The sequence below is a fragment of the Macaca fascicularis genome, chromosome 6, assembly GCF_037993035.2.
Source record: "Macaca fascicularis isolate 582-1 chromosome 6, T2T-MFA8v1.1".
NCBI lineage: Eukaryota > Metazoa > Chordata > Mammalia > Primates > Cercopithecidae > Macaca > Macaca fascicularis.
In genome coordinates this window covers 102,927,210-102,948,338 of record NC_088380.1, presented here as the reverse complement: position 1 = coordinate 102,948,338, position 21,129 = coordinate 102,927,210, and the positions used below count along the sequence as shown (strand labels likewise).

Below are 21,129 nucleotides of genomic sequence, written 5' to 3'. Positions count from 1 at the left end.
CCCTCACTGGCTTGTGGCTCTCCTGACACCACAAGAGAGGTCCAGGAGCTGACCTTGGGTCCTAATGGGGGACATCTTCCTGGCTGCAGGCTGGCAGGGTGGTGTGGTGGTCAGTGTACTGGGCTCTGCATCTCCGCCCCTACCTGCTGTGTGACGGTGGGCCAGACACCTAACCTCTCTGTGCCTCTATTTCTTCAATGGCGAACAGGGACACTAGCAGCCCCCACATCCAGGCACAGTGGCCTGAAGGTTAAAGGCAAGGGCGGCACGAGACCTACAGCAAGAGCTCTGAGCAGGGAGAGCAAGGAGCTGCCCAGAGTTCCACCACCATCTCCCCTCTGGCCGCCGAGGAAACCGAGGCTCATGATGACCTGGCCCAGGTCTGTTGGACTCACAGTTGTTCTCATCCCCAAGATCAGCGGGCTGCCACCAGGGAAGGAGATGGCCCCCAGACACAGCCCAGGAAGCACACAGGGAAGGATGCCCTGGGGACTTCGGTATGTTATTGTAAAAAAAAACCATTTATTGCTATTTGAACCCTGCTTTCATGCCTCCATTTCCCAGAAAATGAGCCACGGGAGACACCAGGAGAGGGAGGAGACCATCCTCCTTGCACAAAACCCACTCCCTCGGATGCTGTCCTCAGCGAGGGTGGCTGGGGGCCAACCAGGGGGCCCACCCGCAGAGTGGCAGAGGAGGCAGGTTGACCCTGTGGACGTTGAGCTCTGTGGCGAAGGTCCTGGCCTTCTGGTAGAAGAAGAGCGACTTCTCACGGTCCAGGAGGAAGTTGTGGGAGATGGTGGCCGGCCGCGTGTAGATCTTCAGCTGTGCCTTCTTGTTGCCCAGGTCCACGGCGGCTGCCAGTGCCAGCTGGTAGTACCTGGCTGCATCAAACGGGTCCTGAAGGGGACAGGTCATGCTCAGCAAAAGGGGGACTCGGAGCCCGTCTTCCCAGAGGCCGTTCCTGTCTCCAGGTCATTCCACATGTCCAGCCAATGCTGGCTCACCCCATGAACCCTGAAGCCTGTGACACTGCTGTGGTCTCAGCTGCAGGAGGTGGGGATGACCCTGACACCCCTGGAAGCCTTCCTGACTGCCCCTACGCCCCACTCACCCCAAGTCTCCTGCCCCAGTGCCACCCTCTCTGCAGGCAGTGGCTGCTTTCCCCATGGGCTGAGGTCAGGGCAGATCCTGCCTGCTCTGAGAGTTCCATGCAGGGCCCGTGGCTCCAAGCCACAGCAGGGGCACAGCGTTGAGTGACCCAGGCTCCCCTCTGGCCCCTGTCCATGCTGACCATTTCCAGGCCCTCCACGGGACAGGCCAGGTACAAAACCATCTCACAGGTGTTCTCTCTGGCAATGTTCCCTGAAATATTGACGGAGTGTGACTCCCCAGACATCCACTCCCATTTTCAATGCATCTTTGGCTCAAATTCACCATCCCTGGGTTGGGATGCCATCTCCCAGACCTCCTCCTTGACCCTCCCATCCCCCACCCGGCTTCTCCCCAGGCGCCTCCTCCACATGGGGTCACCCAAGGGACCTCTCTAAGACCCATGCCTAGCCTGTCCCTCTTTACCATCTCAAGATGACTCCCAGGGCCAAGGACAAAGTCCAAGATGCAGCAGTCCATTCCCCCACTGCCCCGCCCCACACACGGCGCAGGGGCGTGAGAAGGCCCCGAGTCACCGCCACTGCTCATCCAATGCCCCTCGGCCCAGCCGAACACTGGACTCTGTGCTGGGTACGTGGCTGAGCCTAATGTCCTTGCTCCCAGTCTGAGGGACCTGGGAGTGAACACTGACCACACAGGGTGGCCCGGGCTGTGGCAGAGGGAAGCCCAGGAGCCTGTGGGGGGCCCAGGAGGCCCCAGACTCAGCCGGGGGTGGAAGGCAAAGGCTTCCTGAAGGGGTGGGGGCATCCCAACTAAACAGGAAGGAGCCAGCCAATGCATATGTCTCTGCGTGTGCCTGTGCATGTGTCTGTGCATATTTGGGTGCCTGTGTGTCTGTGCGTGTTTGTGTGCCTGTGTGCATGCCTGTGTGTGTGTGCGTGTCTGTGTGTGCGTGTGCCTGTGCCCGTGTGCATTTGCGTGTGCATTTCCATGTGCCTGTAGTGTGTGCAGCAGCTAGTGAGTGGCAGGCTGAGCCAGGACACACCTAATCCTACCTATTCCAGGGCTCGCTCTCACGTGTAGACTAAAGGGGACCCCTTTTTAGAGGCAATCGGCAAAGATGCCCATTTACCCCTGCCTCTCTGCCAGCCTTCCAGGCCCCATGCAGCCCGGCTTTTTCTCCTACTCCTCTGGGCCCTGGGTCCAGAGCCTACTACACAAGGAGGAGGGTGTAGCCTTGGAAAGACAGCCGCCCTTGGGGAATTCCAAGGGGGTCTCCCTGTGGGAAGCTGGCCTGCGCTGACAGCATAGTCACAATGAGGCCCAGAGGGCTGTGCATGGGAAGGAAGACTGTGCATGGGAAGGAGGGCTGTGCATGGGAAGGAGGTGAAGGAGGCCTCTGCCCCTCAACCCCAACCATGGACTTTGGCCTCTCAGGTACTACTTGGCCCTTTCCTTCCTCCTGGGCAGGCGGAGTGGGCGGCAGGCTTGACCAAAACAGAGAAAGGCCTCTTCTGGGAGGCCCGTCCCCCTGGGTCCCAGGTGAGCCCCTGAGCGGTGAGCAGCGTCCCTCTAGGTCTGACACTTGGCACCTCCCTGTCTGGCTGGGACTTGGGAGGCCACAGGGACCACTTCTGACCACCAGGTGTCGTCAGCACTGGGCGGGGGCCTTCCCGGCAGCCCCAGGCCTGCGGTGGGGGATACGGGGCGGGGTCTTAGGGCTGCCCCAGCTCCTCATGTTGTTCTAAGGCCCCCAAGATCTCGGCCGCAGGACTGGAGTGCCCTGGCCCCTCAGCCCATAAGGAGCACTGACGCGGTGCCGGTGCGATGCTGAGGAGGGGCGGTGCCTGCTGGGCAGAGGGGTGGAGACACCCCAGGTCTGAGTCTGACAGTCCCAGCTCTCCACCCCTGCAGGGCTGGGGGCAGAGGGAGCACAGCACCTCCCCTCGAGACAGACCCGACCCAGCAAGGCCTCAGCCTGGCTGGCTGGGGCCCCGCCCCACCGCACCTGCCCTGAGCTGGGGTTTCCCTGTCTGTGAACCCAATGGTAAGACACTGGTCCCACCCCACCCTTCCTGGGTGATGTGAAAATTCAAGGTGTCTCGGAACTCCAGGAAGGAGTTGCTCAGTGCAGGCTGGCACCCTGGGCAGGCTTCCTAGACGAGGCGCCAGGATTTGGGTTGGATCTTGCAACGTTGATTCAATGCGAGGATGATGCCGTCCTCCGAAATGTCCTTCTCCCGACCCTGTTTTCTTTGTTAAATGCAACTTGACACTTGACTGTCAAGAATCAGCTTTGGTGTCATCTCCTCCAGGAGGGCCCCCCGACTGCAATCCTCCTTCTTTATCCAGAGGACACCATTGCCCACTCATGTGTCAGCCTCCCTGGCTGAGACTGAGTTCTTGAGGGTGGGGCCTGGCCAGCTTGGGAGCTGGGTTGTATCTGCTGACCTTGCCGGCTCCTCCAGCCACGTGCAGAGCTCCAGGGAGGCCACTGGGCCATTCCTAAGGAAGGCTGGAACCCAGGCCTCTGGGGTCTGGGTGGAGATCCCACTCCAAGGGGGCCGGGAACACCCCAAGCCCTGCCCCTCCCCACCCACCTTCAGGTCGTAGAAGATGATGTCACCGAGCACCAGGTACACATTCACGTAGTGGAGGGTCTCCTCGTCGAACTCCAGCGGCGAGTTGCAGAGCTACAGGGCCTTGAGGTAGAAGTGCTCCGCCAGCTTGCCATGACCCAGCTGATGGTGCAGGGCGGCCAGCCGGTGGTAGGCCATGCGCTCATTCAGCTGGTCCCCTGGGGTGGAGGCCAAAGGGGCAGGTGTGAGGATGTGGCTCCCTGGGGCAGGGAGGGCACAGGCCCCTCTGGAGCAGGCATGCAGACCCCAGGCAGCACACCTGGCTTGCCTCCAGGCACCTGCGGTCACCTGGGCAGCTCTGGCCAGTCCCTTCTGGGTTCCCAGACTCACTTTCCCATCTGCAAAGCAGAATTAATAAGGCCTGCCCCGTCTACTGTGAGGCTTTGGCAAAGTCGGACTTGGATGGCCCAGCTCTGTGCCTACACATAGCCACCTGCCTATGCTCACTGGTTTTAACCAGGGGAGCCCAAAAGCCATGCAGTCCAGGTGCTCCCAGGCACCCCGGCTCCAGGCAACCCACAGACATAACATCCGACTCCTCCTGGGTGTGTCACAATCGGAGCCCCCTACTTTGGGGAGTCAGCTGCACACCTACTGTGTACTGGGCCACAGGGCACAAGGCGCTGGGGCATGCGGCCTGCCTAGGGTTCCCTGTCTCTGGAGGGGGACAGACGACCCTGGCACAGCACCAGGGGATGCCCGGCCTTAAGGGGCAGACTGTTGGAAGGGGAATTGGGATTTTATCAGCCAGAGAGCTGGGTGGTTGATGAGGGTGGGAAGGGTACAAGAGAAAGGGAATATGCCACTCAGCCTGGCACATACAGGGACCAACGAGATGCCTGGCATGTCTGGAAGGCAGAGGGCACACTGGGCGGCCCTTGTGGTCAGCAGCGGGAACAGGCAGAGGAAACAGAGCTCAGTCAGGCAGGGAGCTCTGCACTGCGTGAGAGACCTTGGGCTGTGCCGCACAGCCGGACGGGGAAGCCAGTTGGGCAGATCTGCCTGCCTGGACAGGAGACCAGGAAAATCCAGCAGCTGTTTCAGCTCCTGCCCTGCAGTCCTGGAGGCTGGGCTCTGGCACAGTGTGGGTCCTGGCAGGGTGGGGCTCAGGGGACTTACCCAGAGTGATGCTGAGTGCTAGGGCCACGTAGGCAAACTCCAAGCACTCCTGGGGATTTTCCAGTGTGGCCAGCAGTGCCACCAGCTTGTTGCACAGCTGTAGCTGCAGCTCCGCCTTGCGGTTGCCTGTAGTCATTGCCAGGGCCAGGACCCGGTCCTACCACACAGGCAGGTGGGGTCAGGTTTCCCGTAGCACCCACCTTGCCCAGCGCCCTCCTCAGAGCTCAAACATGTGCTTGGAGCTTCCCACACCCCAGCTACACCTGCACCTCCACACAGCTCTGTGCTCTGGGATAACACACAGTTCAGACACCCAAGTTGGGGGCTGAAGAGTCACCTGAGGCCCATCCAGCTACACCCGGCAGCCTCAGACCCGTCTCTCCCACCTGGCCACCGGGGGTCTGACTCGGGGGAGCCAGCACTCCTCTCTGCTCTAAAAACACCACATTTATCTGTGCCCAGGACTGAGCCACACCGTGAGCTCAGAGGAAGGGAGAAGCCGTCCCACTTCGGGGTGCATGCAGACCCGGGCCTCCCAGTGACATGCTGTGTGTCCTCTGACATGTCCCTGTGCCTCTCTGAGCCTCAGTTTCCTCATCTGAAAGATGGGGACAGAACTTCCCGCTCATGGTTGCTTGAGATCATCAGGTACAAGGGTAGAGCCATTGTCACATCCAGGCCCCGAGTGTTTGTCCCAGGCAGGGGCACGGTCAATATCATGCCCGGTGAGACCACTTGGAAACTAGCATGTGCATGGGTGGCCCTGCCTCCAGGTGGGAGGCCTCTGCCCTGCCACACCTGTGCCTCAGCCCTCCAGGTGCCCCCCTGAGGCCCACCCACATCAGCCCACAGGCCAGCTCACCCGGTAGAAGGACACAGCTTTCTCCCGCTCCCAGGCCCCACTGAAGAAGATGTCTCCAGCTGCCTCAAACAGCTCCGGCCCCAGGTTGGGGTCGCCTGTGTACAGGACCACATTCTGTGCCACCTGAAAGGAGACAGAAGTTCCCTCAAGACCCACACCTGGTGAGGTGGCCATGCCCACTTTTTCCAGCCTCCTTCCTCTCACACACTACAGGTACACCTGAGCATTTTTCAGACCCTGTGCATTAGGGCTGCCCCCACCACTGGCATGAGGACAATGAACTGATGCACCTGAGTGCCAGGAGATAACTGAGCAGCTGCAGCCCAGGAGCCCGACACCTGTGAATCCTACCACCAGGGCTAGCCCTAGCCCACTCCCCCTGCACTCACACCAGTCTCCGTGGCCCCCAGATTGCTGGGAGCCCATCCCCTGGCTCCTTTCTGCGTTGCCACATCCCTGCCACATCAACAGTGTTTGTGGGTGGGCCTGGTCCCCTCTTGGCCATGAGCTCTTGATCCCTCTCCTCAGCTCAAGGAGGTATACAGCAGGTGCTCAGTAATGAAAGCTTCACCAGGCTCGTGGGCTTCACAATTTGTTCCGGACCACACTGTGTTTGGGAAAGCCTCTGAAAACAGCCACTATGATAGATTCATTTTGTAAGGAGATGTGCCACGTGTTGCTTGGAGCAAGTTCTTCTGTGTGTTAACTGAGTGGTCACATTATTTGAGCATGTGCTGTATTTGAGCAGGTGCTGGGCACTGTGAGGGGCTGCGCCTCTGCCCTCAGGGAGAAGATGCTGGCCACTGGGGGAGGATATGAGGTAACCAGTTGGAGGGAGGAAAAAGGCACACAACAGGTGCTCAGCAGTGGCTTAGGAATGAGTGGATGGATGGATGAATGGATGAGGAGATGTAGACACATGGATGGATGGATGAGTGTGTGGATAGATTAATGCTGGGATGGATGGATGGACGGATGGATGGATGGATGGATGGATGGATGGATGGATGGATGGACGGACGGACGGACGGACGGACGGGTGGGTGGATGGGTGGATGGATGGGTGGATGGGTGGATGGGTGGGTGGATGGGTGGATGGGTGGATGGGTGGATGGGTGGATGGGTGGGTGGGTGGGTGGATGGATGGATGGATGGATGGATGGATGGATGGATGGATGGGTGGAATGATGTGTGTATGTCTGTATGTATGTATGGGTGGGTAGATAATGTATGGATGGGTGGAGGGTAGATGATGTATGTGCATATGGATGGATAGATGGTGGATGAATGTATGGATAAACAAATTGACAGATAGATGAATGGAGGGATGGATTAATAGGTAGATTGGTGGGTGGATGGATGAATGATGGATGGATGGACGAACAGTGAATGGATGGATGGGAGAAAGGATGGATGGAAGGATGGATGGATGGATGAATGGATGGGTGAATGGATGATGGATGGATGGAAGGATGAACAGGTGGATGGATGGATGATGGAAGCATGGATGGATGATGGAAGCATGGATGGATGATGGATGGATGGATGAATGGATAAAAGGATATGTGGATGGATGATGGACGGATGGAAGGATAAACTGGTGATTGGATGGATGATGGAAGGATGAACGGACAGATGGATGGAACAACAGGTGAATGGATGGATAGACGGGTGAATGGATGGATAAAAGGGTGGGTGAATGATGGATGGGTGAATGATGGATGGGTGAATGGACAGATGGATGAATGGACAGATGGATGGATGAATGGACAGATGGATGAATGGACAGATGGATGGATGAATGGACATATGGATGATGGATGGATGGATGGATGGATGGATGGATGGATAATGGATGGATGATGGATGGATGGATGAAGAGATGAATGGATGGATAATGGAAGGATGGATGAATGGATAAATGGATAGATGGATGAATGATGGATGGATGGATGAACAGGAGGTGAGTGGATGGTTGATGGAAGGATGGATGGATGACAGATGGATATATGGATGAATGGATAAATGGATGAATGGATAAATGGATGAATGGATGAATGATGGATGGATGAATGGTGGATGGATGAATGGTAGATGGATGGAAGGATGAACAGGTGGATGGATGGAAGGATGGAAGGATGAACAGGTGAATGGATGGTTGATGGAAGGATGAATGGACGGATGGATGGATGAACAGGTGAATGGATGGATAGACGGGTGAATGGATGGATGATAAATGGATGTATGATAAAAGGATGGATGATAAAAGGATGGATGGATGAATGGACAGATGGATGGATGAATGGACAGATGGATGATGGATGGATGGATGGATGCATGGATGGATGGATGGATGGATGATGGATGGATGGATGAACAGATGAATGGATGGATGATGGAAGGATGGATGGATGAATGGATAAATGGATAGATGGATGAATGATGGATAGATGGATGAACAGGAGGTGAGTGGATGGTTGATGGAAGGATGGATGGATGACAGATGGATATATGGATGAATGGATAAATGGATGAATGGATGAATGGATGAATGGATGAATGATGGATGGATGAATGGTGGATGGATGAATGGTAGATGGATGGAAGGATGAACAGGTGGATGGATGGAAGGATGGAAGGATGAACAGGTGAATGGATGGTTGATGGAAGGATGAATGGACGGATGGATGGATGAACAGGTGAATGGATGGATAGACGGGTGAATGCATGGATGATAAATGGATGTATGATAAAAGGATGGATGATAAAAGGATGGATGGATGAATGGACAGATGGATGGATGATGGCTGGATGGATAAATGGATGGATGGATGGATGATGGATAGATGGAAGGATGAACAGATGAATGGATGGATGATGGAAGGATAGATGATGGAAAGATGGGTGGATGATGGAAGGATGGATGGATGGATGAATGGATAAATGGATGGATGGAAGGATGAACAGGAGGTGAGTGGATGGATGATGGAAGGATAGATGGATGATAGATGGATGGATGGATAAATGGATGAATGGATAAAATGGATGGATGGATGGATGAATGATGGATGGATGGAAGGATGAACAGGTGAATGGATGGATGATGGAAGGATGGATGGATGAATGGACGAACAGGTGGATGGATGGTGGCTGAAAGAATGGATGATAAAAGAATGGATGAATGATGGATGGATGAATGGATGGATGGATGGACGATAGATGGATGAATGGAAGGATGAACAGGTGAATAGATGTATGATAGATGGATGGATGGATGGATGGATGGATGGATGGATGGAAGGAAGGATGAGCAGGCGAGTGGATGAATGATGGAAGGATGGATGGATGATGGATGGATGGAAGAATGAACAGGTGAATGGATGATGGAAGGATGGAAGAATGGACAGAGAGATGGATGAACAGGTCAATGGATGGATGGATGATAAAAGGATGGATGATGAATGAATGGATGGATGGATGGACAGCTGAATGAAAGCATCATGGATGGATGGAAGATGGTTGGATGGATAATGGAAAGATGGATGGAAGGATGGATGGAAGGATGGACGAACAGGTGAATGGATGGACGAAGAGGTGAACAGAAACATGATGGATGGATGGATGGATAGAAGGATGAACAGTTGGATGGATGATGGAAAGATAGATGGAAGGATGGATGGATGGACGAACAGGTGAATGGATGGATGGACAGGAGAATGGATGGATGATAAAAGGATGGATGGATGATAGATGGATGGATGGACGGAGGGATGGATGGATGGACAGAGGGATGGATGATGGATGGATGGATGGATGGATGCGTGGAAAGACAAACAGGTGAATGGATGGATGATGGAAGGATGGAAGGATGGATGATAGATGGATAGATGGAAGGACCCACAGGTATATGGGAAGATGATGGAAGAATGGATGGATGATGGATGGATGGATGGAAGGATGAGCAGGTAAACAGATAGATGATGGAAGGATGAATGGATGGGTGGATGGACAGGTGAATGGATGGATAGATGGGTGAATAGATGGATGAGAAAAGGATGGATGAATGATGGATGGATGGATGCACAGATGGATGGATGGATGGATGGATGGATGGATGGATGGATGGATGGATGGATGAACAGGTAAATAGATGATGGAAGAATGAATGGATGGGTGGATGGACAGAAAGTGAACAGCACAGGGGTCCTCCTGCATCCCTTGCCACTCACCTGGATGTACAAGTCCACCAGCTCGCTCTGCTGCAGGCTGTAATAGATCTTCCCTGCTTGCAGCCAGGCACGCGCCTCCTTCTCTTTCTTCTGAAGATCAATGAAAATCCCCAGACTTCATTTAGTGTAGTCCAGAGTGGATTTGTAGGCCCTGGAATCAGACACAGGTGTCAGAACAAGGGCTTTCATCCTCCTGGAACCAGTCTGCCTCCTCCTGTGGGTCTGGTGACAGATGAATCTGGAATGTGCGGACTGGGAACGGCCCCCTTGTGTGTGCAGTGTTCTGCCCTTCCCAGGGTGCTGGGAGGGCCAGGGTGAACACACACAGCATGGAAAAGATGAAGGACATCCTTCTGAGGGAATTGGGCATCATGCTGCCCTGTGGCAGGAGGAATGTGCTAGTCCATCTCCCCTGCCTCCCAGACATGGCCTGTGTCTTCTCCAGACGCACCAGGAGCCGTTAGTGTTCAGAGGCTATCTGGGCCGATGGTTCTCAAGGTGTGCAGGTATCACAGTCACCCGGAGGCCTGTCCCTATAGCTTGCTGGCCCTGCCCACAGAGCTTCCGGCTCCACAGGCCTGGGGCAGGCCCTAGAACTCCCACTTGCCACAGGCTCCTAGGTGACATGGATGCTGCTCTGCTGGTCCAGGGACTACACTTTGAGAAGCATGGCTCTAGCACACTGGCCCATTTTCCTTCTGTGAACCTGAGGCCAAGACTGGAGCCAGTCTCCCAGGTCCCCATGGAATCTGGCTCCTTCCCTGCTCTCTCAGTAAGTCTGACACTCGAGGGGGTGTGACTGCAGCAATGTCACTGGGCCCTGTGGGTGGGGTGGCCAGGGCCATGGTTACCCCACCAGGTCAGGATGCTTGGGGGAAGCCGAGTAGGCCACATATGGGATGTGAGACCTTGAAACCCTGCCCCAGGGAAGCAGGTGACACAACTGGCTCTGTCTTCTGTGGGAGAGAAGCCACAGGTGGCTGCTGTGGTCACATTTAAGGGGACAGATGAAGGCCAGGAGTGAAGATTCGGGGCAGTCAGAGGTCAGATGACAAAAGCCACCATAGTAGGAAGAACAGCCCAGAGAGCACGTACTGCCTCTGCTGGGGTGGAGATGACCTTTGACCCAACAAGGGAGGCTCAAGCTGGGACTCACGGGCCAGCAGCAGCCCTGGAACGACCCCAGGCCCACCAGCTCAAAGCATCTGATGCCAAGGAACCAAATGATCAAAAGGAGAGGGGCTGCTGGGGTCCTGGGCCAGCTTTCTTGTGCCCCGCTCCTTGCCCTGCCCATCCCCACCTCCACCACTGCAAAGCCAGCCCTTACCGCTCGGTACCCAGGGACAGGTAGAGCTGACTGATGGTCTCCAGGAGCTGCCCCTCCAGCACCTTGTCGGCCACCTTGCGGGCCAGGGAGAGCTGGAGCTCATGGTAGATGACACGCTGGGCCTCACTGAGCATGACGGTGCCGTAGAAGTAGCACAGCCGCTGGACGGACCGCAGCTGGCCTGGGCAGAAGACAAAATGGAAGACATTAGTCTCCCAGCATCGAAGCGAGGCTGGCTGGGCTCGGAGGACCCTGCGCCATGCTTGCCTCTTTCACACCTCTGTGAGCCTGGGCCCCATAGGTGGGGAGACTGAGCACAGACAGGCCATGCACCCATTTCAGGACAGATACCGAACACACAGTCACATGGGCACACTTTGGTGCAGATGCTCATGGTAGAGGCCGGCCTTCTTTACAACTCCCAGGGCTGAGGTCCTGGCCAGGCTCGGCCCCTGCACCAGGCCATCTATTTCTGCTTCACAAAGCCTCTCTGGCCAGGACCAGGGCCGCCTTCAGCCTGAGCTGATGAGGCCAGGGGCACAAGTAGCCCCTGTCGCAGATGGAACCCTGAGAGAGCAAAGCCAAGCGTCATGTCTGCCACATACGGCATCATGTTGGGGGAACGGGGTTCAAAGCTGGGCCCTGGCGTTCCCACACATGCTTCTCTCATGCAACCAGGCTCCCAAGCCACAGGCTCACTGACCTCTCCCAAAGCCAGGGCGCTGGGAACGGTGGAAAGCTTCTGATTTTCTAGTGCCAGAAACATTCCGGAGATTAACACAGGAAACCAGGTACGCCAAATGGACAGCTGTTACACACACCACCCAACAACAGCTGAATACACAGTCCTCTCGAGCACCCATGGGACATTCCCCATGACAGACCATGTGCCAGGCCACAAAATGAGCCTCAGGGAATGGAGAAGGTCTGAGACCAAAGCAGAGGTGTTCTTCAGCTGTACTGGCACGAAACTGGAAATCAACAGTGAAGGAAATGTGAGAAATTCAAAAATATGTGGAAATTACACACTCCTAAACAACCAGTGAGTCAAAGAGACCATCAGGGAAACTGAAAACTAATTTGAGAAGAATGCAAACAAATGCACAGCCCGGGCCAGCGCGGTGGCTCACGCCTGTCATCCCAGCACTGTGGGAGGCCGAGGCGGGAGGATCGCTTGAGTACAGGAGTTTGAGAACAGCCTGGGAAACATGGTGAAATCCCGTCTCTATAAAAAAGTAAAATATAAAAATTAGCCGGGTAGGGTGGTGCATGTCTGTAATCCCAGCTACTCGGGAGGCTGAGGCATGAGAATGGCTTGAACCTGGGTAGAAGTTGCAGTGAGCCAAGATTACACCACTGCACCCCACCCTGGGCAATAGAGCAAAACTCTGTCTTTAAAAAAAAAAAAAAATAGCACAGTGTATCAAAAATTCCAACATGCAGCTAAGGCAGTGCTGAAAGGGAAATTTATAACTGTAAATGTCTACATTCAAAGACAGAAGAAAAATCTCAAAAACCTAACCTTCCACCTTGAGAAACTAGAAAAAGAATGAACTAAACCCAAAGCAAATAAAAGGAAGAAAATAATAAATATGAGAGTGGAAATGGGAAGTAAAAATACAGAGAATGGAAAAACAGAGATAATCAACAGAACCAAAAGTGGGTTTTTTGAAAATAATAACAAAATTGACAAATCTTTCACCAGACTGACCAAGAAAAGAAATAGGGACACAAATGACGGAAATCAGAGACTGAGCACCATGGCTCACGCCTGTCATCCCAGCGCTTTGTGAGGCCGAGGTGGAAGGATCGCTGAGGCCAGCATTCAAGACTAGCCTGGGGGAACATGATGAGACCCCATCTCTAATAAAAAGAAATAAATAAAAAATTAAAAACCCAAGTTTCTAAAATGAGAAATGAAAGAGGAAACATTATTGCCAACCTGACAGAAATAAAAGGATTCCATGAAAACACTACGAACAACTCTACACCAACAAATCAGACCATCTAGACACAACAGCCAAACTCCTAAAATGACACAAACTACCAAAAGTGACTCAAAAATGACCCCAAGTAAGCATGTGGGGTATCAGCGCCGCCCTCGGTCTCCTTGACCATTCAGGGCAGGGTGGGGAGATAGGGAGGCATGATCCCCGTTCCCTGGCCTGCATTTCCAAGTCTGAATCCCCCAGCACCCTGGGGACGGCCTCGTAGGAGGAGGTGCCACAGGCTATTGTGCCAGGAGCCACGGGAGGCTGCAGTGGGGGTTGGGGCGCTGGATTCCTGGAGGGTCTCCTTCCAGTCAGAGAATGCCCCTGGGGAAGAAGCCTGGGTCTGAACCCCCCACCCCTCCTTGGGCAGATATGTGGGACCGGGGCCCCTTCACATGGTCCTTCCCAAAATCTCATCCCTCCTAGGGCCAGGAGTGGGTGCCAGGCCTGTGCTGGGAAATGGGCAGATTTGGCCACAGCCCCTGGGGCTCTGGTCCAGGCCACAGGAGGCAGCTCTGAGTGCTCTCACTATGCCATGACAAAGCACTGCAAGGCAGAGGGGACCCACAACAGTATCCCTTGTCTCGGCCATTTCCCTGGACTCAACTTCCTCATCTATCCTCTGCGGCCTAGATTTCGGACAGCCCTGCCCACCTACTGTCCATTCACTGCTCAGTCTGCAGTGACTGTTGGATAGCACTCCATGGCTCCCCAGTGCTCTTGGGGAAAAGGCCAAGCCACAGCCTGAGGCCCCAGGCCCTGCTTAGCTCTCCAGAAGAGCTTCTCACCATCCAGCACCCAACCCACGCACTCCTAACTCTGCACCTCCCTGCATAAGCCCTGCTCACTCACCCCCGCTCACACCCCACTTATCCCCGCTCACACTTCCGCTCACTCACCCCAATCACACCTCCGCTCACTCACCCCCACTCAGTCATCCCCGCTCACACTCCCACTCACTCACCCCATCACACCTCCGCTCACTCACCCCCACTCACTCATCTCCACTCACACTCCCGCTCACTCATCCCCACTCACTCACCACCGCACCCCACTCATCCCGGCTCACACTCCTGATCACTCACTCCCATCACACCTCTGCTCACTCACCCCCACTCATCCCCGCTCACTGACCATCACACCTCCGCTCACTCACCACCACTCACTCATCCCCGCTCACTCACCCCCACTCAATCACCCCCACTCACTCACTGCCCCTCACACCCCCTTCGTCCCCGCTCACTCACCCCCACTCGCTCACCCCTGCTCACACCCCACTCATCCCCGCTCACACTCCCACTCACCCCCATCACACCTCCACTCACTCACCCCCACTCACTCATCCCCGCTCACTCACCCCCACTCACTCACCACCACTCACCCCCACTAGCTTATCCCTGGTCCTTCACACAGGCTACACCACCAGCCCCTCCACCACCACCTATTACTTGATTAAATCCTCTCAACCCTCTGGTCCCAGACTAAGAGGCTTCCCTAACCCGGGGCCAAGTGCTGCCCCGCCATCACGCCACTCACCCTTTTGTGGCTTCTCTGGCCTAAAACTCACATTCCCATGCTCAGTCCCTGCCACCCGAGGACCCCACAAGCCCTATTTATGCGTGGGGCTGGCACACACTGCACAACGAGCTGCTTTTGCATGAACTGCTCTGCGGCTTCGGGCAATCACCCGCCCCGTGTCCTTTGTGAAGTGGGATGACAGGTGCGCAGCCTGCCAACACACCAAGCAGATAAGACGGGCACAAGAACCGGCGTTCAGGGCCTGGCTCATGGAGGGGCCCCAAGTCCCAGCTCAGCAGAGCCTGTCTTGATCCCAGGGTTATGGCTAGGGATTCCCAGCACGCAGGACTTTCCGTGCTCAAGGCAGCATGGTCCCTGGGCAAACTGGGAAGAGCTGGCTGCCCCAGTAGGGCAGAGGGCCTGGCCTTGCATGGGAACCGCCTGTCTCCAGGGCGCTTGCCAACATCTGCTGCTGGCCATGACTCAGCACTTTCGATGGTGGAAAAACCACCACTTGTTTCTGAATCACAAACCCCAGGTGTGCCCTGATGCGAGTGGCCCCGGAAGGTGAACAGGAGGAACCGGGGCACTCACTCTCCACATGGCCCATCTCCACAGCGACTGGAAGGGCCCACTCATAGTAGCCCTTGCCCTGCTGGGCCGGACCCTGGTGGGTGCAGAGGTGGCCCAGCTGCAGGAGCACGTGGGTGAAGTCCCGGCCACACTCCCTGCAGGGCAGCCTTGAGAACAGCCGCACGGCCTCCAGGAGGTGGTGCTGGGCCAGCCTGCTGGCACCCGCGTGCAGGCACAGGGTCCCGAAGTTGGCCAGCACCACTGCCTGGTTCCTCCGCTGGCCCAGGTCCTGAGCCGCCCGCAGGGTGCGGTAGTAGCCCTAGGCTGCCTGTCTCATCCGGCCCAGCAGGGCAAGGGCTACTATGCCTTCAGAGCCACGTCTCTCTCTTGTCATCTAACCCATTTAAACTCTCCTTTCAAACTATATGCCAGACCTAACCACTTCTCACCTTTCTCATCATTTCCAACCAGGTCCAGCCCTCATCACAGCGCTCTGGGTTACTGCAAAAGCCTCCCAATCGCCAGGCACAGTGGCTCATGCTTGTAATCCCAGTACTTTGGTAGGCCAAGGCAGGTGGATCATCAGAGGTCAGGAGTTCAAGACCAGCCTGGCCAACATGGTGAAACCCCTCTACTAAAAATACAAAAAATTAGCCAAGCATGGTGGTGGGTGCCTGTAATCCCAGCTATTCGGGAGGCTGAAGCAGGAGAATCACTTGAACACAGAAGGCAGAGGTTACAGTGAGCCGAGATCGTGCCATTGCACTCCAGCCTGGGTGACAAGAGCGAAACTCCATCTCAGAAGGTTTAAAAAAAAAAAAAAAAAGCCTCCCAACCTACCTCTCTCCTTCCACCTTTCACCCTACCCTGCATTCTACCTTCCACTCTCAAACATTTCAGAAAAAAAAAAAATTATATCCACAGAGAGAGAAAGAGAAAGTACAAATGGGGTGAAATGTTTGGGGAATCTGAGGGAAGAGTATATGGGAATTCTCTGTACTATTTTTGCAACTTTTCCATAAGTCTGGATTATTTTGAATTCAAGAGTTAAACAAAGAAAAAACAAAAACCAAAACAAAAACAAAACACTATCTCCATTTGTGAATCCATCCTGTCTTTCCCCTGGCAACTGAAGGATGCTCTCAACTAAGCACATCTATTTTTTCATGAACACTAAAAGAATCCTTGCCTAGTTTTGACTTTCTGTGCTTGGCAGTAGAATTTCATATATGTGTGTGTGTACATATATGTGTGTGGTGTGTGTGTGTATATACAGAAAGGGAGAAATATATATGTGTGTATATATATAAATATATTGTAAATTTATACTGGTAATGTGTATATATATAAATATATGTGTGTGTTTAGATATATATAATACATACCCCATAGGCTGTCCTTAACCAGTTCTAAACTTAGTCGGAAAAACACATACCTAAGCAGAGAATTTCAAAATAATAAGATGAATATTTTGATAGAGGGATGTGTTGCTATGGAACATGCTGCTAAGACACAAAACCTCCTAGATGGGGCAAAGAATGAACGAAGTTTTGCACCTATAGGCACCCCCTCTGATATCCCCTCAAACGTTTATATTTATATGCATTTGCTTCCCCCAGGACCCCCGTTTCATAAGGGTTAGTCCTAGAGCCTAGCAAGTTCCTACTACAGCTGGCACACATATGCCATTCAAGAAACAGTGGCTGAGTGAATGACGAGTTAAGAACCATTTGTCAGCCAGTGCTCAGTAATACAAAATGCACTGGTATGCAAACTATATTTTTGTTGAAAGCAAGGGCAGGATCACAAATTATCTTTCCAGAGAAAGCAAACCTCAAAAGCTTCTTTACCCTACTAAAGCACGTTATAAGACGCTCCCCTTATATAAAAGAAAACCTCCTCATTCGTTATCAATGGCATGGAAACCTAATAAGCCTTCACCTCTGATGACATCTCTTCCATCCCCAGGGCTAGAAGAAGGAGGTTCTGGAAACCCTGGTAGTTGTGAAGGTGGCTCCCAGCTCTGACAGTCTTGAACCCTGCGGGTGCGGAGGTCACACAGCAGAAGAACAACAGAGGGAAGCATCATCAGGCTTTGAATATGTTTGAACCAGAGATGGCAAATAGGCTGCAGCCAACTGAAAACACCAGAGATTCATGGTGGCCACCTGAGGGGTTGTGCTCTTAAAAAACAAAAATAAAAATTAAAAATTAAAAAATTAAAAAAGGAAGGGGTCAAGAATCCATCAGGTCTGACTGAGATGTGTATCAGTGACTAACACCTCATATGGCAAAAGTACTCCGGTGCGCTTTGGGTACTCACAGCTTCAGCAGTATTCAAAGGCGTGTGCTTCCCTAAGACTAAGCCACGGGAATACCCCCAGCAACAATGCCAGGAGAAACGTCTAACATGGATTTGGCTAGAAATACAGTTGTCTTTAACAAATTAACACTGAATAAATCCTGACTTACTAGAGCCTGCGAGAATGACATTCTCAATAACAGTTATCACTACAATCTCCAAACATCTGCAATCCTGCAAGGAGGAACTGTGACAGCGCAGGCCACGTGTCCAGACGGCTTGCCAGACTGCCTGTCACAGAATAAAAGAAATGAAACCCCCCCTAAGAATGTCTTCACTCACATTTAGCCAGTTGTTCCTTTGTGTGCATCTCTTTGCTAAAATGGCCATTCTTCCCCACAGCCTGAAGTCATACGCTAAAATAAATGAGACTCACATGAAGCCAGAAACGTGCAGATGCCAAGGAAACCAACACAAACGAAATGGGCTGGAGAGTGTGGCCAGGAGGATGGTACTTCCCAGGAAGCAATTACTTCATCTCTGCCCATGAAGCAGGCAGCTGTCACTGTCCCCCAGGCCCACGCCAGCCACTCGAAGTAGGTTCTAACCAAACTACCTCCAACAATCAACATAAATACACCACACAATTGGCTTCTGAAAGGACACCTTGCAACCAACAAGAAACTGCTAGCACAGCTTTGAAAAACTGTGCAACTAAAATCCTTGGAAAGGGATCAACACTGCCACATTTTGACTCAAATACTGTTTCGTGGTAGCACTGCAATAATTCACTGAAACAAAAGAATGAATGAGGAACATTATATAAATGAATATAAAAGAATGAATGAAGAATGAACATTATATAAATGAATGTTTATATAGGAATCAGAGGAAGCATGACTAATCATTTAAAGAAATAGGTCAAGAAACTGCTAGGTTCAGATGCTACCGTGAGACACTGTCAGGGCCTTAGGCAAATTCACTTCTCTTGGTCCTGTTTCTAGGTTCATCAAAAATCAGCTTCGGATTAGGGAATCTGTTGCTTTCCAATGCCTTCCTTCTGCGATTCCAGCCCAGATTTTAGGACTGCTCTCCCACTTGGTATATGAAAGCACTTTCTATGTACAATAGCAAGAGTACATTTCTGTGTTGAATGCGGTTTGGGACCTACTCTATGAGGCAGAATATCATCATGTAATTTTAAGCATGACAACAAGGCACACTCTAGATAAGGATAACACATAAGGCATGGCCATACACCTGTGTGTGCCTGGCAGGGAGACGGGGAAGTCTCATTTAATGAAGCCGGGGTGCCTGTTGCACCTTAACATCCTCAGTCCACATCAAGTTCACAACGTCCTTCTGACATCAAACCACAGGTATCACATACTTTTCCATACTTTCCACCCAAGATTAAAATATGCAGAGCACACCGTGATAAAGACGCCTCCATCCCCAGCATGTGGGCTCACATTCTGTAGAATTACATACTTTCAGGGCAAAATGGTGACCAGGTTGTAGTGGCAAGCAAGACTGGGCTCCGTGGGGACAGCAGGCCCTGCAGCAGCCACCACTCCAGTTGCCACAGTCTGATGCAGCTGCAGAGAAGCTGTGGCTGAGGCCATTCACTTTGTGAGAGAACCGCACAGGAGGGAAAAGGTAGGGAAGGTAGGGAAGAGGGCAATGTCAGGCTTCTGAGCCCAAGCCAAGCCATCGCATCCCCTGTGACTTGCACATATATGCCCAGATGGCCTGAAGTAACTGAAGAATCACAAAAGAAGTGCAAATGCCCTGTCCGGCCTTAACTGATGACATTCCACCACAAAAGAAGTGAAAATGGCCGGTTCTTGCCTTAAGTGATGATATTATCTTGTGAAATTCCTTTTCCTGGCTCATCCTGGCTCAAAAAGCTCCCACACTGAGCACCTTGTGACCCCCACTCCTGCCCACCAGAGAACAACCCCCCTTTGACTGTAATTTTCCTTTACCTACCCAAATCCTATAAAATGGCCCCACCCTTATCTCCCTCCACTGACTCTCTTTTAGGACTCAGCCCGCCTGCACCCAGGTGATTAAAAAGCTTTATTGCTCACACAAAGCCTGTTTGGTGGTCTCTTCACACGGACGTACATGACAGGCAGGTGCAGAGCCAGGGAAGGATCTGTGATGAGACCAGAAAGGAATGCGCCTCCCTGTACACACACTCGGAGTTTATGACAATGTGGGTAGGGGGCTGAACTGGATGCCTGAGAACATTCCTCCAAGTTCCTTTGCTGATTTTCTAAATATTGGTGTAAACTCTGAACTCAGAAAATTTTTTTAAATCACTTCAATCAACATCTTTGTCTGGTGCTCAGCATCATCATGTCTACATGATTATCTAGAAAACCAACTTCGGTTCTAAGGCTCACGTCCTCCTACAGTGTCCCAGGGATTTTACAAGGGAATGCACCTCTCATTCGCATCAAGAACACACACAACTACCATTAAATAAATGCTTAATTTGCTTACACAATTTTTTAAACACCCAGATTTGAAATACAATAGAGAAGACAACTTTTTGATAGCTCTGCTTGCCAACTGGAGAAAATAACCTGCCATGATTTCTAACCAGTCAACCACCTGTCTTCCCTGGCTGCAGTAGGAGCAATCTTTCTGAGCTCAGGATTAAAAAGAACCTAGCTGGTTAAGGGACAGATAATCATCAGTTCTCAGCAGGCCTCCTGGGTCCCAAATCCCCATGTGATACGTGGAAGTAAAAAGCTATCAATGACCAAGCATCTGGACGCTTATCCCACCTTGCCATCTGCTTCTCCTGCCATGCAAATATAAAATTAATAAGCCTGCTATTAGAGAACAGAGTTGGTGCTGCATCTGTCTTCCTAAAATTACGGATAATTACCAGCCCACAATGGCTTCTAATCAGATTTGAGTGGTCCCTTAGACAGGAAGCTAAAGTGCCTCAGCCCTAAACTGAGAAGAAAACAGAAACTGGAATGTTCTAGGTTTGATTTTTTTCCCCCTTGTTCTAAAGTTGCTGTCCCCAAATCTCCTTCTACTGTCTTGTTTATAAAATGTATGAGAAACAGGGAAATTTAAAGACACTATAGAAATGGCCACTTTTTCTAGGTACAAACTTCGTCAACATGATTTTCAGCTGCTGGGCTTTTTCTCCACAAACTGTGAGCCTGGAGTACATTTTTCTCCCTCGTGGTTACACATTCAGAGTCAGGGAAAGTGGCTTTAGCAGTAAAGAGGGGAGTGCAGTGAGAAGTGACCGGGCACTGAGAAGGGCAGACAGGGACTCTACCTCGGTGGCCTGCAGCATTCCTGGGCCTCGGCCTTTACTTTTCTATCTGTACAAGGGATCTAAAGGCCCGTGATTCTAGGCCACGACAGCTCTTCATACACACATACGCAAATATCACACGCCTATGTGAAAAGCTGTGACACTTG

General features: G+C 52.5%; 1 protein-coding gene across 9 annotated transcripts in view; it reads right to left on the bottom strand.

Annotated features, from left to right (window-relative positions):
• Positions 1 to 500: 500 nt before the first annotated feature.
• Positions 501 to 21,129, bottom strand: part of LOC135971373 (SH3 domain and tetratricopeptide repeat-containing protein 1-like) — a 52,210-nt gene continuing 31,581 nt past the window's right edge. For 3 of the 9 annotated variants that reach the window (XM_073993961.1, XM_073993963.1, XM_073993962.1), the window contains 6 exons: positions 11,290 to 11,470; positions 9,963 to 10,113; positions 5,734 to 5,856; positions 4,872 to 5,028; positions 3,714 to 3,910; positions 501 to 900 (listed from right to left, as the gene is read on the bottom strand). In XM_073993961.1, coding sequence (XP_073850062.1) covers positions 3,807 to 3,910; positions 4,872 to 5,007 — 240 coding nt within the window. In that variant the 5' untranslated portion in view covers positions 5,008 to 5,028; positions 5,734 to 5,856; positions 9,963 to 10,113; positions 11,290 to 11,470 and the 3' untranslated portion in view covers positions 501 to 900; positions 3,714 to 3,806. Of the gene's footprint in view, positions 901 to 3,713; positions 5,857 to 9,962; positions 10,114 to 11,289; positions 11,471 to 11,992; positions 14,321 to 21,129 lie in introns of those variants that run through there. The other 6 variants (XM_065546560.2, XM_065546559.2, XM_065546561.2 and 3 more) reach the window with 6 other exon arrangements.